The sequence below is a fragment of the Nesoenas mayeri genome, assembly GCF_963082525.1.
Source record: "Nesoenas mayeri genome assembly, chromosome: 3".
Classification (NCBI taxonomy): Eukaryota; Metazoa; Chordata; class Aves; order Columbiformes; family Columbidae; genus Nesoenas; species Nesoenas mayeri.
The window spans coordinates 902,480-919,827 of record NC_137544.1 but is presented as its reverse complement, the minus strand read 5'-3'; the positions used below and the strand labels follow the sequence as shown (position 1 = coordinate 919,827).

At 67.2% G+C, this 17,348-nt stretch overlaps 2 protein-coding genes across 2 annotated transcripts; one reads left to right on the top strand and one right to left on the bottom strand.

Annotated features, from left to right (window-relative positions):
• Window positions 1-265: 265 nt before the first annotated feature.
• On the bottom strand, window positions 266-4,541 carry SLC30A3 (solute carrier family 30 member 3; the record flags this gene model as incomplete). The annotated part of the gene is made up of 8 exons (XM_080340908.1): window positions 266-411; window positions 510-644; window positions 958-1,063; window positions 1,207-1,411; window positions 1,952-2,105; window positions 2,177-2,323; window positions 2,394-2,560; window positions 4,459-4,541. 8 exons carry the CDS (start codon window positions 4,539-4,541, stop codon window positions 266-268), a joined length of 1,143 nt encoding a protein of 380 aa, XP_080197034.1.
• A 2,006-nt stretch (window positions 4,542-6,547) lies between these two features.
• On the top strand, window positions 6,548-16,636 carry LOC308039384 (uridine-cytidine kinase-like 1; the record flags this gene model as incomplete). Its single annotated transcript, XM_080342693.1, has 14 exons — window positions 6,548-6,797; window positions 7,373-7,479; window positions 7,603-7,773; window positions 8,316-8,387; window positions 8,676-8,865; window positions 8,974-9,035; window positions 9,504-9,520; window positions 10,246-10,344; window positions 15,372-15,465; window positions 15,561-15,623; window positions 15,830-15,952; window positions 16,029-16,136; window positions 16,223-16,379; window positions 16,508-16,636. 14 exons carry the CDS (start codon window positions 6,548-6,550, stop codon window positions 16,579-16,581), a joined length of 1,587 nt encoding a protein of 528 aa, XP_080198819.1. The 3' UTR covers window positions 16,582-16,636.
• Window positions 16,637-17,348: the final 712 nt, after the last annotated feature.

Here is a 17,348-nt window from a genome sequence, read left to right as displayed (position 1 = left end):
CCCCTCCCGGCACAGCTGGGGGTGCAGATTCCCAGGGGAGCCCCTGTGCTGCAGGGGCCAGGCTGTGTGTCCCTGTGCCCCGTCCCCTGCGCCCTCGGGGGCACTGTCCCCTCCCGGGGCTCCGCAGCAGCAGGTGGGTGCAGCGCAGGGACACCCTGTGGCCGTCCCCACTCCCGCGCTGCACCCCCTGCTCCAGGGCCAGTTCTGCTCGCCCGTGGGATGGGGACCGGGCCAGGCCCGACCCGGCTGTGCGGCGGGTGGGGGCTCAGGCGCGGGGGTCCTGGCAGTGCCGGCAGGCTGCCATCTCCTCCCGGTACCGCTCCACCTGCACCGTGCACGCGGCAAAGCCGAACTTGCTCTGCAGCTGGCTGGTGGCTTCCCGCAGCACCGTCTCGGGGTCGGCGCTGGCGTCTGGGGACAGCGGGGCAGCGCGGCTCAGCCCCCGCTGTGTGGGCGGCCAGTGGGTCCCCCCGCCGCGCCCGGGGCTGTGGGTGCTGGGGGGCACTCACCCACAGCCACGTGCACCGACACGGCATGGTGGCTCAGCGTCAGCGCCCAGACGTGCAGGTCGTGGGTGCCCTTCACCCCGCGCACCCCCAGCAGCGCTTCCTTCACCGCGTCGAACTCGATGCCCCGTGGCGTCCCTGCGGCAGCACCCGGTCACAGAGGGGCAGACCCGGCCCCAGCCCCCAGCGGGGTCACCGGGGTGGGGGCTCCCCCAGGCTGGGGACGGTGGCTGCAGGGTGAGGCAGCTTCTCACCACAGGGCCGTTTGCCTGTGCTGGGGGGTCTCAAGGGGCCGGGAAGGACAGAGCGGGGCACTGGGTGGTGAGGGGCTGTAGCAGCTGCAGCCCTGAGGAGCTCCTGTGGCCTCCCCGCACCCCCCTAGCCCATTGCACCCTCCCAGCCCCTTGCACCCTGCACCCGTGGCCCCACACCCTCCTTGTCCACCATTCACCTTCCATGAGGACTCTGAAGACATCCCTGAGGATGGTGAAGGTGGAGCCGAGGACGAAGACCGAGAAGAAGAGGGTGCTGATGGGGTCTGCGATCTTGCACTGGGGCTGCAGGGAACACGGGCTGTGTGAGGCTGGCCACAGTGTGGGGTCAGGGGGCAGAGGCTTGGGGTGCCAGTGCCCCCCAGCACCCCGCATGGGGCTGGGGGAGTTGTTCCAACAGGCAGTGCAGGGGAGTCCAGCCCGGGCACCTTGAAGTAGATGATGGTGGCAGCCACAAGGACACCGAGGCTCTGCAGCAGGTCCCCCACCACGTGGACAAAAGCCGCACGGACGCTGGTGCTGCCGGGCGGGGGGGCACGGCCGGGCACGCAGCCCCCAGCGCTCTCCAGCTGCTCGTAGCCCCCTGCGCTGTGGCCGTGGCCGGCGGGGGACTGGTGCAGGATGTGGGCCATGCTGGGGGGAGCAGGGCTGGCTCAGCGCCGCGGTGCTGGCCCTGCCCGCACCCACACGCAGGCAGCAGTGCCCGCACAGCACAGGCAGAGGGGACACGGGCAGGGACACCCACGCCCCAGGTGGGTGGAGAGGGCTGAGTCCCACCATGGGGCAGGGCTGGAGAGTCAGCCGGGATGGGGCAGCCACAGCACCCAAGGGAGATGCGTGGGGCCAGGACAGGAATTTGGACCTGGAGCATGTGCCAGGGCTCCGGCTGGGCATGGCGCAGGGTGGGGGTGCTGCTTTTGGGTGTCCAGAGGACGTGTGGCTGGAGTATGTACGGACACAGGCTGGAAGCCGGCAACGTATGGTGGACAGGGAATAGGGGGAGACAGTGCTTGGAGACACAAGGCACAGGGACAGAAGGTGACCTGAGAGCCAGGGCTGGGGGTCTTGAGGTACCAGGGGCACAGGTGGGGCAGGGCTGTGGGAGGGGAGGCCAGGGCCAAGGCCAGGAGCGCGCGGGGGGCGGGTGTGCGCACAGCCCTGTGTGGGACGTACACCAGGTTGACGCCGACAGCGCAGGCGGACGTAGCCAGCATGGCTCGCGCCTCAATCTCGTAGTCGTTGCTGACGATGCGAGCGGCTGCCAGGTAGACAAGGGCCCCGGTCACGACCCAGATGGAGAGGACAGAGGCCAGCGCGCCCAGCGTCTCTGAGGGATGGGAGCCGTCAGCATCCACCCCAGCAGTGGGGGTCCCACAGAGCCGTGCCCCCCCGACTCACCCGAGCGGTGCCAGCCGAAGCTCATGGTCTTGGTGGGCGGGCGGGTGGAGACCCAGAGGGAGAAGAGGCTGACGGACATGCTGCCCACGTCCGTCAGCAGGTGGGCCGCGTCCGTCATGATGGCCAGGCTGTGGGCCAGGTACCCGCCTGCGGGTGCAGAGCAGCTGGCACCCTGTGCCCTGGCAGCCCCCCATACCTGTCCCTGTCCCACCGTTACCTATCACCTCCCCGACCATGAAGACACAGCAGAGGACGCAGGCAATGCTCAGCTGCCGGCGGGCCTGGAGCCTCCCCTGGCCGGGGCTGGGGGCGAGGGGGCTGCACCAGCAGTGGGGAGCTGGGGGGCGCGGTGGTGCCAGGGTCTCTGGAGAGCCTGCAAAGAGACTGGAGGCGAGGGTCACAGCTGCCCGCACCGGCTCCCGGTGCCCCTCCCGGGCACCCCCGGGACTCCCGGTAGCCACAGTCTGGCCCGGGGCTCCCGCTGGCCGGGCCGCTGCCGACTCCGGGCACACGGCGCCGCCTCTCTCGGTACCCCGGCCCGGCCCGTGCGACCCCGGCGGGGTTGTCCCGGTGCCCGGGCCGGTCCCAGGGGGCCGCGCCGTGTGCCCGCCCCAGCCTCGCCGCAGCCGGCAACAACGGCAGCGGCTGCGGTCCCCGCGAGCTGCGCCCCCGCCCCGGCCCACCGGCGGGTCCCGCTGCCGCACCGGGCTCTGCGGCCGGGCCGCCGGCGGGGCACCGGGAACTACGGAGGAGCCGGGCCCGCGCCGGCCGAGCGCCCCGTCGGGACGGGCAGCCACGGGGCCGCCGGTGGCGGAGGAGAGTCGCCGCGGGGCTCCCGGGGTTCGGGGCGGTGCTCGGGGGACGGTCCGGCCCCGGCTCCCCGTAGCCGGAGCTGCCCGCCTCAGCCAGGCTGTGCGGCGGTTCCGCGGGGAGCCCGGACGGGACGGGGGATGGCGGGGCCGGGGTCGGTAGCGCTGCGGGAGCGAGTGCCTGCGGCGGAGGTGCCGGTGGGACCGGGATGTCTGGGGCCGGGCTGCTGGACGCGGCGGCGGTGCGGGGATGTGAGGCGTGGGAAGCGGGGGGCGAGCGGGGGCCGGGGCTCAGGGCGCTGATGGACTGTGTGCCCGTGTGGGGAGGCGATGAATGGAAGGTACCGGTGCGGGGAGGTGATGGATGGACGGTACCGGTGCGGGGAGGTGATGGATGGACGGTACCGGTGCGGGTGGGTGACGTTTGGGTGCCGGTACCAGCCGGCCGGACAGCCGAGGGGGGCTCACGGGGGGATGCTGGTTCCGCTAGGATGGAGTTACCGGTACCGGGAAAGGGGTGGGTGCCGGTGCAGGGGGTGCGGGTGCCGCTGTGGGCTGGAAGAAGGTGCCGGTGCACGGACGGTCAGAGCTGGCTCAGGGTCTGCGGAGGTGCGGGTGTCCGTGACAGATGGATGAGGGTGCGGGGGCTGGCGGGGACGGACGTGCTGGGGGTGCCAGTGTCGGAGGGTGGGAGGCGTGGGAGCCGGGTAGTGCTGGACGTGCCGGGGGCTTGCGGGTCCCGAGGGGTGGGAGCTGGCGCTGCCGGGGGTGCGGGGACCGAGGAGACAGGGAGAATGGGGGAACCGAGGTGAAGGGAGAGCCGGTGCCGGCAGTGCGGGTGCGGGGATATCGAGGGTAACAGATGCAGGGGATGATGGAGGTGGCAGTGCCAGGGGTTGTGGGGGCACTGGGGGGTGGTGGCGCTAGCAGGGGGTGATGGGGTGCCGGGGGTGGCAGTGCCGGGCTGGTAGGGGTGGTGGTGCGGGGGTCATGGAGGTGCAGTGATGGAGGTGCTGCGGGTGGTGGGACGATGGTAGTGCCGGGGGTGATGGTGCTGAGGGTGCTGGGGGTGCCGGGGTCTATGGGGGTGCTGGACGTGCGGTGCCAGGGCTCACGGAGGTGCTGGCAATGGGGTGCCGGGGGTGATGTGGGTGCCTGTGATGGGGGTGCCGGGGGTGATGTGGGTGCCTGTGATGGAGGTGCCGGGGTGATGGGTGCCATGGGTGATAGAGGTGCCGGGGCGATGGATGCCGGTGCCGGGGGTGATGGGGGTGCTGGAAGTGCTGGCGACGGAGGTGCCGGTGCCGGGGATGATGGAGGTGCCAGGGGTGATGGAGGTGCTAGTGAAGGAGGTGCCGGGGCGATAGGGTGCCGGGGGTGATGGAGGTGCCGGGGGTGATGGAGGTGCCGGGGGTGATGGAGGTGCCAGGGGTGATGGAGGTGCTGGGGCGATGGTGCCGGTGCCGGCGGTACCTCTTGAGGCGCAGGCTGCCGTCGGCGCGGTCGCCCCGCGGGCTGACCAGGCGGGCGCTCTCGGTGCCGGTCGGTGGCTCCATGCCGGGAGCGAGCAGCACCGCGGGCACCCGTCGCGGGGACGGCCGAGGCCCCGCCCCCTGCCGCGGCCCCGCCCCCCGCTGCAGCACCGGCCACACAGACCCGCAGGGCAGAGGGAGAGAGGAGCCGGGGGTGGGGCCACACCCCTGGCCACGCCCCCACGACCACGCCCCTCCTCGGGGGAGGGAGAAGCCGGCACCGCCGGGCTCCCCGGGGCGGAGGGTCCCACTCGGCCGCGCCGCCGCCCCGGGCACCAGGATGGGGTGGCGGAGAGGGCCCAGCCCGTGGTCCCACAGACACACCAGCCGAGGGCACGGGGGGGCGTGGGGGGTGCCCTCGCGGACGCCGCACCGGGCGGCAGCAGCAGCCCTGCCGGGGGTGCCGGCGGCCAGGGCGGTGCGGGGGCTCTTCTTGACTTGTACCGGGGAGCTGGTGGGCTTGGGGGCTGCTCGGGTGTGGGAGAGCTGCCTGGACACGCGGGAAGTGTTTGTTTAGGGGGAGCTGCTTTCATGTGAGGGCTGTTTGGGTACAAGGGGACTGCTCAGATGTGGGGGGACAGTTTAGGTACAGAGGAGTCCCCCCGCCTCCATCCATGGGAAGCAGGTGATGGAACAACTAATCTCAGGAACCATTTCTAAGCACAAGAAAGTCATCAGGAGAAGCCAGGCTGGCTTCGGCAGCGGGAGGTCAGGCCTGGCCAACCCGAGCACCTTCCGTGATGAAACAGCAGGGCTGGCAGACGTGGGGAGCACGGTGGGCATTGTCTATCTGGACTTCGGGAAGGATTTTGACACTGTCCCATGAGATCCTCCTGCAGAAGCCACGGCCGTGGGGCTGGATGAGTGAGGTCACTGAGAACTGGCTGCACAGCCAGGCACAGAGCCCAGGAATCAGCAGCACTAAGTCCAGTTGGAGACCAGGAACAGCCAGTGTACCCCGGGGTCAGTACTGGGTCCAGTATCATTTAACATTTCCATTAATGATCTGGAGGACGGGGCAGGGTGTACCGGCAGCAAGTTTGGAGGTGACGTGGAGCTGGGACAGGGGGTCGTGCTGCTCAGCAGTGCAGAGGGGTACAGAGAGGCTGGAGAAGTGGGGGGGCAGGAACCTCGCAAGCCTCGGTGAGGGGAGGCACACAGTCCTGTCCCTGGGGAGGAACAACCCCAGGGCACCAGTGTGTGCTGGGGCTGCCCAGTTGGAAAGCTGCTCAGCCAAAAAGGCCCCGGGGCTGCTGGTGGACACCAAGTTGACTGTGAACCAGAAACGTGCCCTTGTTGTGACGGTGGCAAATGGTGTCCTGGGCTGCACGAGAAGGGTTATCAGGAGGGGGAGAGAGGGAATGGTCCTTCCCTCTGCTCAGCACGGGGCCCAGCGCTGGGCTCCCCTGTACAGGAGGGATGAGAGAGCACAGCAAGGGGCCACCGAGGGGCTGGAGCTACTCAGCCTGGAGATGGGATGGGATGGGATGGAGTGGGGTGAGTTGGGACGGGGTGGGATGGGATGGGGTGGGATGGATGGAGTGGGATGGGATGGACAGGGTCAGGTGGAATGGGATGGGGATGGGATGGGATAGGATCCAGGTGTGGAAACACCTGCCAGAGGGCAGGCAGAGGGAGCCGGGCTCTGCCAGGGATGCCCAGAGATGGGACCAGAAGCCACGGGCACAAACTGCACCCCGGGCGGGTCCCTGTGAGCACGGGGACACGCTCCTCGGTGCGGCGTGACACGGGCACAGGGAGGCGCTGGGGTCTCTGTCCCGGAGCCCCATGTCGTGGTCCCGGGCAGCGGCCGGTGCGGGGGCTGGCCGGGGGGCCCCAGCGGGGCTCGGCTGCACCGGCCCGCGGGTGTGGGGCGCGGGGCCCTCGGGGTCCCGGTGCCCTCGGGGTCCCGGTGCCGCTCCGGCCGCTCCGGCCCCGGGCGGGGCGGGGCCGCGGGGGCCGCCGGGAGCCTCGTGCGGCCGCGTCCCGTCCCGGCAGCCCCCGCGAGCCGGCCCGCCCGGCGCGGGGAGATGGCGGCGGGCGCGGAGGAGCGGCGCGGAGCCTGGGGCGCGGCGGGCGCCGAGCGGGGCCCCGGCCCCGGCCCGCTGGGCTCGCTGCTCAGCCGGCTGCCCCTGGGCCCGGCCCCGCGGCGCCGAACCGCCAGCCAGTGCCAGCCCGAGCCGCCGCTGCTGCGCACCAGCAAGCGGACCATCTACACCGCCGGGCGGCCGCCCTGGTACAGCGAGACCGGCGCGCCCGTGGACGAGGCCTTCGTCATCGGTGAGCGGCGGCGCCGGCAGCGACGGAGCCGGCCAGGGAGGGACGGAGCCGGCCAGGGAGGGACGGAGCCGGCCAGGGAGGGACGGAGCCGGGCAGGGAGGGATGGAGCCGGGCGGGGAGGGACGGAGCCGGCCAGGGAGGGACGGAGCCGGCCAGGGAGGGACGGAGCCGGCCAGGGAGGGATGGAGCCGGGCAGGGATGGAGCCGGGCAGGGAGGGACGGAGCCGGGCAGGGAGGGACGGAGCCGGGCAGGGATGGAGCCGGGCAGGGACGGAGCCGGGCAGGGAGGGATGGAGCCGGGCAGGGAGGGATGGAGCCGGGCAGGGATGGAGCCGGGCAGGGATGGAGCCGGGGCCGGGCAGGGATGGAGCCGGGGCCGGGAAGCGATGGAGCCGGGCAGGGATGGATGGAGCCGGGGCTTGGGAGGGATGGAGCTGGGGGCGGAGGGATGGAACCCGAACAGTGGAAAGCATGGGGCCGGGGCTGAGGAGGGATGGAGCCGGGGCCAAGATGGGGACATGACGAAGCCGAAGCTGGACCATGGCCACTGCGGTGCCACCACCCGCTCCCCCCAGGCCTGTGCGGCGGCAGCGCCTCTGGCAAGACAACCGTGGCGACACGGATCATCGAGGCGCTGGACGTGCCCTGGGTCGTGCTGCTCTCCATGGACTCCTTCTACAAGGTGAGGATGGGGGGGGCAGCGTGGTGCTGGGGGCCATGCGCTGGGGGGCTGGCACGGTGCTGAGCAGTGATGGTGCTGTGGGTTGGGGTCCAGTGTGGTGCTGAGCGGTGCCGGTGCCCGCAGGTGCTGGACGAGGGGCAGCAGGCGCTGGCCGCCCGCAGCGACTACAACTTTGACCACCCCGACGCCTTCGACTTCGAGCTGCTCGTCAGCGTCCTCCGCAAGCTCAAGAAGGGCAAGAGCGTGAAGGTGCCGGTGTACGACTTCACCACGCACAGCCGCCGCCGCGAGTGGGTGCGTGCCGCAGGGGCGCTGGATGCCGCAGGGGAGCCGGGCCAGGCGCCGGGGGGGCTGGATGCTGCGGGGGAGCACCTGGGAAGGGATAGGGGGGACACACTTGTGGGGCAGGAGCAGAGAAGGTGGGCACTGTGGGGCCTAGTGGGGTAGAGGGAGGGAGGGGCTGAGGGCCATTGGGTATGGGGGTAACTCTGGGGGAACTGGGGGTGTGGGGATGGGGAGGGAGCACGGGGACATGGAAGCAGGGGTCAGCGCGGGGTTTGGGGACAGGCTGCAGTGTGGAGGAGGAGCACAGGGAGGCGGGGGCTGGGGGAGGGCGCTGGGCAGAGGTTTGGGGTTCTGGAGCAAAGCTCGGGGTTCTGGGTTGGTGCCGGGCTGGGGTATCGAGTGCAGGGTGAGGGTTAAGGGCCCTTAAAGGTTGGATGAGGTGGGACGGTTATGGGGAGTCCCAGCCACGGGGGGCTGTGTGTGCCAAGCGTTGGCGTTGCTGCAGTGTATGCGAGTGGGGCAGGACGAGCTCTGCTCTTATCTGCCCGCAGAAAACGGTGTATGGAGCCAACGTCATCGTGTTTGAAGGGATACTGGCTTTTGCAAACAAGGAGTTGCTGAAGGTATCGCTGCCTGATGCGGCCGGTGGCCCATCTCGGTGTATGGCGTGGGAGGAGGCGCACGGAGCTGCGCTGCGGGTGGCGGGGATGCTGTCCTGGCCCAGCCCTCACCACCGCTGGGGGCTGCAGAGGGGGGGTCACCTGCTGCTTGCTGGCAGAGCACCTCGGTGTCAGAGGATTTGGGGGTCAGCGCTGGGTGCCATTGCTGCGGGGGTCATTGCTGGCCGGGCCGTGGGCGCAGCGAGCGAGACGGGGCTGCCGAGGGGGTGCTCACCCCTCCCAGTTTTCCAGCTCCTGGACATGAAAGTGTTTGTGGACACGGACTCCGACATCCGGCTGGTGCGGCGGCTGCAACGCGACATCATGGAGCGTGGGCGCGACATCGTGGGCGTCATCAAGCAGTACCAGAAGTTCGTGAAGCCGGCCTTCGAGCAGTACATCGAGCCCACCGTGCAGGTGGCCGACATCGTGGTGCCGCGGGGTGAGGCCGCGCCGGCTTTGCCGGGCCTGACTTGAGCGTCGGGAGCGGGTGCCCTGTGCCGAGCTCGGCTCGGCGCTGCCTGATCCCACTTCTCCGCTGTCCCGTCAGGTGGGGAGAACTCAGTGGCCCTGGACCTCATCGTGCAGCACGTGCACAGCCAGCTGGAGAAGGTGAGGGTCTGCCTGCTGCTGCTGGCCGGGCGAGGAAGAGGAGGGCTCTGTGTGCAGAGGGGAGGGTGCAGCTGCTCACAGCCCCGTGCTCTTGGGCACCTCGAGGGGCTCATTGTCACCGCTCTCTTTACAAAAGTGCAGCTCTCGGGGCAGGCAGAGCCGTGAAACGGGCTGTGGGGAAGCGGCGCTGGGTCTGGGCGCAGTGCCTGCCCCTGGAGCGATGCCTGGCCTTGTTCACGTGCTGTCTCCTCGGTCCCAGTCAGCTCTCCCCATCCCCGCTGTCCCCACCCCGCTCACTGCTGGCTGCCCCCCAGCAGCCCACCCTTGCTGCGCCCGGCCGTGGTTTAGCCCAGGAGATGGGCTGGGAGCTGGCCCGGGGCTGCCGGTGGCTGTGCCAGGCCGGTGCGGTGACTGCGTGTCCTCTCTTTCCCCTTGTGCCACTCGGGACGACTCTGCTCTGCCACCCAGCGTGAGATCACCGTCAGGTACGTGGGAATGTGATGGCACAGAGGGGCTGGTGCTGGACTGGGGGGCTGCCAGCACCCACTCCTGCCCGAGTCCTGCTTGGAGGGACACCTCGGCATAGTTTCTCCTCCTCGGCTGCCGCGGTGGCTGCTGCGGTGGCTGCCCCCCGTGCAGCTCCTTGGGGGTTGTCTCACTGTGGCCCATCCCACCGCAGCTCGTGTGACTGGCTCCCTGCGCTGCTCCTGTCCCTTTCTAAGCTCAGTTCGTGTCCTGAATGCGGAGTGCATCCACCACAAGTCCCCCAGGCTGCTCCTTTCTGTGGGAGCGGTGCCCTGGACAGCCCCCCCCGTTCTTGGGGACACCACACAGGCAGCCGCGCTGGGACGGTCCTCGTGCCCCAGTGTGACCCAGTGTGTCCCAGGGCACGTAGCCAGATGTTGCCCATGCAGAGCTGCTGCTCCCAGTTCTGGCAGCACCCGGTGTGCGCGGGGGCTGCTGCGGTTTGTGGTCGGGGGAGGTTTGCCCCAGTTTCATGGGATGCTGCTGCTTTGGGATCTCGTACCTGGTATCAGATGTGGGGCTTTCCTGGGGATTGGGGTGGGGAGGCCGAGCTCTTTCTGGTGCTCAGCCCATGCAGCGGGCTCTGCGGGAGGAGGTCAGGGGACACATCCTGCTCCAGGGGCTCCAGCGCGGCGGCTCCGTGTGCGTGTGCCGTGCTGCTCTGACCGCTGCTTCCTCGTTGCAGGGCGGCTCTGGCCTCTGCCCACCAAGGGCAGCCGCTGCCGAAGACGCTGAGCGTGCTGGAGAACACGCCGCAGGTGCGGGGCATGCACACCATCATCAGGTGGGTCCCGGCCTCCTGCGGGGTTTCCTCCGTGTCCCTCACAGAGGGGTTGGTCTGTAGGATCATACTGCAAATCCCAGTGCTGGTTTTCCCTCCTCTGCCTTTAGGGCTTCAGACGCAGGTGTTTCCTCAGAGCAGAACTGCTCTGGCCTACAGATGCTTTTTTGGTGGCAAGACCTTGGCACATGTGCCCGGGGTGACTTTTGAGCCACAGGAAGGCTTTTCTCACCGTGAGAGGAGCTGCTTATCGCTCTCTGAGCTGGAGCACAGCCCAGGAGCTGGCGGCACGGGCTGAGGTGGCCTTGCTGTCCCTGTCCCGAGGCACTTGGCTTTACAGCCAGCTGGCAGAGGGGATCAAGGCTGCTGTGTCCTGGCTTTGCCACTCGATTTGTCTTTTCAGTCCCTGGCAGCGCTCCCTTTTTCCCTGGTGACAGCAGCGTTAGCGTAGAGTCAACTTTGGAGGAGATATGACAATGTCCCTCCAGTATCTTCTTGCTTTAGTGCTTTGGCAGCAGCTTCTTCACAGCCTGAGCGGATTTCTTGAGCTGATCCGCTGTTGGTGCTCTCTGGTCGATGGGGGAACAGCCCTTCAGAGGCTGAATGTTGTTTGCTCAAAAAGGAGCAGTTTTACCTTATCGGGGTCACTCAGGGAGAGAAGAATGCGAGTCTTTGTGTGCAGCCCGAGCTGTCCTGTTACCTGCGGCTGCTCCCGCTCCCTCGGCAGAGCCAGCGCCGTGACGCCGCCGTGCGCTGCTCTTGGGGAACGAGGACTGGATCCATCTTCCTCCTTGAAGTCTGCATCCCTTTGCTGGCCAGGAATAGCCCGTTGTGCCTTCGTCTTCATGCCACAAGCGTCTAATAACCTTAATCTGCTTAGACTTAGGAGTTTGTTCCGGGGCGGGAGGGGATGACCCCGGCAGGCTGTGCCGGGGCCGGCGGTGCCGCGGAGCTTGGTCGCTGTAAGGACGCGAGCGGCAGGGCTGGGGGGGGCGGACTTTGCCTCTTCCAGATGGTAAATGAAAAATACCACGTTTATGAAGGGGCGTTGACTTGGCCTGTCAGCCACCCCCTCAAATCCTGCCACAGCCCGGGAATGCACGGGGACTGCGGCAGCGCTGTCGCCGACGTCCCCGAGCCGAGCAGCTCTCCCGGCAGAAAGTTTCTGTGTTTGGTGACAGCAAGGCAGCTGGTGTTGCTGGTGCCTGTAGGTGATATTTGGCAGCGCCCGTGACTTCGCTGCGGTGTGGAATTGTTGATGCTCCTCATGTGTGACCCTCTGGGCTTCCCCTGCTCCAGAAATGCTGGAGCTGCCTGGGGGGATAAAACGCGCACCCTTCGCCAAGCTTCCCGCAGCCCTGTGCCTGACGTTACTGTGTCCTGGCAAATCTGGTCTCTCATCGTCATCCCTTGCGGGGAGCCGTGTTTCCCCGGCGCTGCCTTTCCGGTGCCCTGGCACACCAAACCCTGTGGCTGTGCCAGAGCCGTGAGCCAGCGTTTCCCCTCCGCATCCCTCTGTCCGTCCTGCCGTCCGCAGCCGCTGCCAGCCAACGGCATTTCACTGCTGCTCAGCACCGGAGGCTCCTCGAGCTCCAGCCGTCTGTCTGCGAGGGCCCTGCTGGAACGTGGCGCTGTGGCAGCAGATGAGCGTCTCGCTGAGTACAGCTGTACACATCCAGGCTTGGCATCTCGGGAGAAGTGGTTTCCAGAGGGATTTTCTGTTATTGCGGAGAGGCAGAAACTGAAAAATAGTCTGGCTGAATTATTTTATTCATCATGGGCAGGGTAATAAGGGTATGAATCGTATCTTCCAACTTACAAGATGCTTTGGTATCAGGTATAGATCTCCAAAGTCAGTGGCAGCAGATGTGCCAGTGGGACATGAGGAAAAGGTTCTTCCCCAGAGGTGCTGGACACTGAACAGGCTCCCAGGGAGGTGTCACGGCCCCAACCTGACAGTGTTCAACAAGAGACTGGACACCGTCCCCAGACACATGGAGTGACCTGTGGGGTGTCCTGTGCAGGAGTTGGACTCCATGATCCTGTGGGTCCTTCTGGCTCAGGACATTCTGTGATTCCGTGCCACACATCAGGACGCTGCAGCACCCAAGCAGCCCTTCCTGCCCCAACATCCCCGAGGCACCTTGGGCTCCCTTTGCCGCAGGGGCAGCGGTTCCTTTCCACCGCTGCCACCGGGTACCACCCACTGGGGAAGGTCGTGGGCCGTCCCCTGGGCCACCCGCCTCTCCTGGCGAGTCTGCTCTGGCTGAGCCCTTGGACTTTGTGCTCTGGCAGGACACGTCGTCCTGCGCTGCAGCGTGTGGCTGTTGGTGCATCAGCAACGGGCAGAGCGACGTGTTCACAGAGTCACACAGAATCACACAATGTCGGGGTTGGAGGGCCCTGTAAAGCTCATCCAGTGCAATCCCCCCATGGAGCAGGAACACCCAGATGAGGTTACACAGGAAGGTGTCCAGGCGGGTTGGAATGTCTGCACAGAAGGAGACTCCACAACCCCCTGGGCAGCCTGGGCCAGTGTTCAGCACCATGGGGAGGGTCCTCAGCCGCTGTGGGGGGGTGAGGGCTGCCCTTCCAAGCAGCCCCCCCTTCCCTTCGCATCTCTTGCTTGTCCCCTGGGTGAGAAGTTTCTCGGTGTCTTCACCCATGCACAAAAAGGGAGGCGCGCTGGGGCTTTGGTGCAGGGACTGACGGTGTTCCTCCATCCCCAGGACGGCTACAGGGAAACCTGCCCCTGCGGCAGCACCCATGGGCCTGTCCCCCCTGGGACAGGGGGTGAACAATGGGCTGTCCATGGCAGAGCAGCGCCGGGGCTGATGGCCGGTGCACGGCTTGTCACCAGTGTCACTGCGAGAGGCCGCTCGTGGTGCCGGGCTGCACGCCTGGAGCTTGGCCCGACTTCCCCGAGCTGGGGGACCATGGGGGGAATCCCATCTTGGGGGGAATCCCACCCGTGGGCAAGCGTGGGGGTGAATCGCACCCATGGGCAAGTGTGGGAGTGAATCACACCCATGGGGGAGCTTGTTGGTGAATCCCACCCATGGGGGACCATGGGGGTGAATCCCACCTGTGGAGGAGTCCCACCCGTGGGCAAGTGTGGGGGTGAATCACACCCATGGGCAAGTGTGGGGATGAATCCCACCCTTTGCAGTGTGTGGGTGAATCCCACCCATGGGGTGAGTCCCACCCCTGGCAGTTTGGGGGTGAATCCCACCCATGGGGGTGAGTCCCACCCTTTGCAGTGTGTGGGTGAATCCCACCCGTGGGGTGAGTCCCACCTCTGGCAGTGCAGGGGTGAATCCCACCCCTGGGGGTGAGTCCCACCCCTGGCAGTGTGGGGGTGAATCCCACCCGTGGGGGTGAGTCCCACCCCTGACAGTGTGTGGGTGAGTCCCACCCGTGGGGGTGAGTCCCACCCGTGGCAGCGCGGGGCTGAATGCCGCCGTGGGTGAGTGTGCATGCTGACAGCCCGCGCTGCAGAGCTCGTTGGCCGGGCACCTGGTTCTTGCAGCCCAGACCTGATGTTCTGACTCCTCGGGGGGTCCCCGCTGTCCCCAGGCTCGCTGGAGCTGTCCCCGTTGGCCGAGTGTTCCGCTCACCGCAGAGCTCTGGGGCACGAGCCGCCCAGCTCTGGCTGCACAAGCATCTCGGGATATTATTGACTGTTTATCCGTCTCCCCGCGCTGTTGGCGGGGCTGTCTGTCATCGTGGCGTGATGTGAGAAGTGGCAGATGATGTCCTAAAATACAGAGTAAAAATATTCGGTATCCTTCTGCCTCTTCTGGACTCTTGCCAGTCCCACCTCTTCCATCTGGCAACTGGCACATGTCTGCAGGGTTCCTTTGTTCCTTACGTTCTCCAGAAAACACCGGGGCTATGTGCAGGCTGCACGGCCTCAGACACCGCTCACCGCCAAGAAAACAGATTCCTGCCCCGTCTCGTTACGCACAGTCCTTCGGTGTCCGGCTGCCTCCTGGTTATTGCTCTGCCGGGCGGCCAGAAGCTCGGTCTTGATGGTTGTCCAGTAAAATGGCACTTACATTACAATGTGCTGCTTGTTCTTTTGCCAACGCCACCACAGACCGCGAGGAGTATAGCGAGACGTTGGTGATAACACCAGGTATTTCAGGCTCTGCCTGGCTCCTGGCAGGAGTTTGTCTCTACCTCGGTACAGAAATGGAGAGGAGATGGGAACATGTGAGATGTTTTCCATTATGGGCTGAGATGTTTTCCATGATGGGTGTCGGGTCGCCCAGCTGCTCTTGGCCGTGGTGCAGTCTGGTCTCTTCCACCTTGCGGTGCTGCCAGAGCCAGCGGTCTGTCCCACCGGGGTCTGTGCCGCCGTGTCAGGGTCTGTCCGGCCGTGCTGGGGTCTGTCCTGGGCATGCTCGCATTCCTCCCCATGCTCCGCTGATGGGGCCCGTGCACAACACTTGCTGCTCCCTCCCGAGCTGCTGTTGCCCCAAGCGCCGCTGGTGCTGCGTGACGTTGTGCCGCTCCCCCCGTTGTGCTCCGGGCTCTTTCCGTGCAGTCAGCAGTTACACCCTAAACCTCCAGCCCTGCAAATCTTCGCGCAGGGGCTCAGCGGTGATTAGCGCTGGTGCTCAGCGCGGGGACCGCGGTGCCTCCGCGCTCACTTCTCTCTGCTCATGGTCAGGCTGTGGATGTTTTGCTCACCCCTCCATTTGCAGCTGGTTTATTCACTTTGCCAGCCTGCAGGGGCAGCTCTGAACTGTCCCTGTGTCCCCAGGAGGATGGAGCAGGCTCACATGGCATCCTTTCACTGTCCCGTCCCAGTGACCTGCGACGGGCTTCATGTCCCCCTTGCAGGGGAATCCACCACATTTCTTGACCGTGTGGTCTTTTCTAGGCAGCGCCCCAGCCCTGGGTTACACTAACAATCAGTAATTGTCCGCACAGGCTGCTGTGTCCGTGCCGGCCGGTCTCTGGAGCCCCGTTTGCAGGTGGCACGGGGGCTCTGCTCTCGTCTCACACGTGTCCTCCCTCAACAGGAACAAGGACACGACCAGGGACGAATTCATCTTCTACTCCAAGCGCCTGATGAGGCTGTTGATTGAACATGCCCTCTCCTTCCTGCCGCTGAAGGTGAGCGACCGCCCCGCGGTACGGCCCCGTCCCCCCTCCTGGCCCCAAACAGGCAGGGCCTGCTCCATCCGCCCCCTTCGCCCCCCTTTCTGCAGTCGGTCACTGTGGAGACGCCGCAGGGGACAACGTACGAAGGGAAGCGGTTCCACAGGCAGAGGGTGAGATGTCGTGCTGGTCCCTTTCTCCCCACGAGCACGTGGCTGCCCCACCTCGGGCCGGTGGCTCCCGGGGTCTCTGCCTGTGCAAACGAGCTGCTCGGTGGGGCTTGTTCCCCCTCCCGCAGCACAAGGGCAAGCACCGTGAGGCCTTGCCGGAGCCTGGGGAGCTCCCCAGAGAGGCAAACGTGTCCCCGTCCCTTCCGCAGATCACAGGCGTGTCCATCCTGCGCGCAGGGGAGACCATGGAGCAGGCGCTCACGGCCGTGTGCAAGGACATCCGCCTGGGCAAGATCCTCATCCAGACCAACCTGGACACGGGCGAGCCCGAGGTCAGCGGCCCGTCCTGCCCCGGCACGGAGCTGCTGGCACCGCAGGATGGTCCATCAGCTCTCCTTCCCTCCACAGCTCCACTACCTGCGCCTGCCCAAGGAAATCAGCGAGGACTACGTCATCCTCATGGACAGCACCGTGTCCACCGGGGCCGCGGCCATGATGGCCGTGCGCGTGCTGCTGGTGAGGGCGGGGGGCTGCGGGCGCCGGGGCGGGGGTGCGCGGCTCTGCCGGCGCCGGCCAGGCTCTGACGGCTCAGCGTCCTGCAGGACCACGACGTGCAGGAGGACAGGATCTTCCTGCTGTCGCTGCTGATGGCGGAGATGGGGGTGCATTCCGTGGCCTATGCCTTTCCCCGCGTCCGCATCATCACCACCGCCGTGGACAAGAGGATCAACGAAGAGTTCCACATCATCCCGGGCATCGGTGAGGGCGGACAAGGGCACCGGCCGGGCCCCCAGCCCCTCACCCTGGGGTGCCCCACGGCCACGCTGGGAGGGAACTGCAGTGGGGCTGGCGCTGCCATCGCCTCACTCTGTCCCCTCATCCTACAGGTAACTTTGGGGACAGATACTTTGGCACTGACGGCCCTTCTGCCTGGTGTGAGAGCGACGGCATGGACTGCTGAGCTGGCTGGCCACGGAGCCACCGGCCGGGCTGGCCCTGGAGCCGGCCCCTGCCCCCAGGAGGGGATCCCCGTGCCCACCCCCCGGCATGGTCCTGCCCGCAGGACGAGCCCCTCGCTGCCACCCTCTGCCTCGCAGGAACAGCCGCCGGGGGGCCCATTGTCCCCCCCGAGGAGGGGTGGCAGCCCGCCGGAGTGGGGAGTGTTCTCCCCAAGGCGTGACCCCGAGGGGCCGGTCACCCTCGTCCCTGGGGAGGAGGGGACGGGGTGCGGTGCCCTCGACGCTCCCTCCGGGCCCTGGCTGGGGGGCCGGGCAGGCGCCCTTGCTGGAATCTGTATTTATTCGTATTTATTTTGAGCAGCTGCCCACCTGGCTCTCCCGCGGGGCAGCCCAGCTACTTGAAAAACATCAGGGATTGGGGATCTCCTCAAGGAACCACCTTGTCCCCACCGATCTGACACTCCATCCCCTCCCTGTCCCCACGGGGGCCCGAGGGGGCTCCGGGCTGGCGCAGGGAGGGCAGGGGCTGCCTTAGCTCCCCGCCCCGTGCTGCCAGGAGGGTTTGATATTCAAACGTTGTCCCGGTGCTGTCCCAGCTCTGCGGGGCCATCCCCAGTGCCCAGCATCTCTGGGGGGGTGAGGGGGCCGGGGCTGCCCCCCCACTGCTGCCCTTGTCGCTCAGGTTCTTTGAAGGGGCAGCAGCAGCTTTGCCTCCCGCTCGGGGAACGGGAGCAGCAGCGGCTCCGGAGCGGGGTGGGGGTCCGGGGCC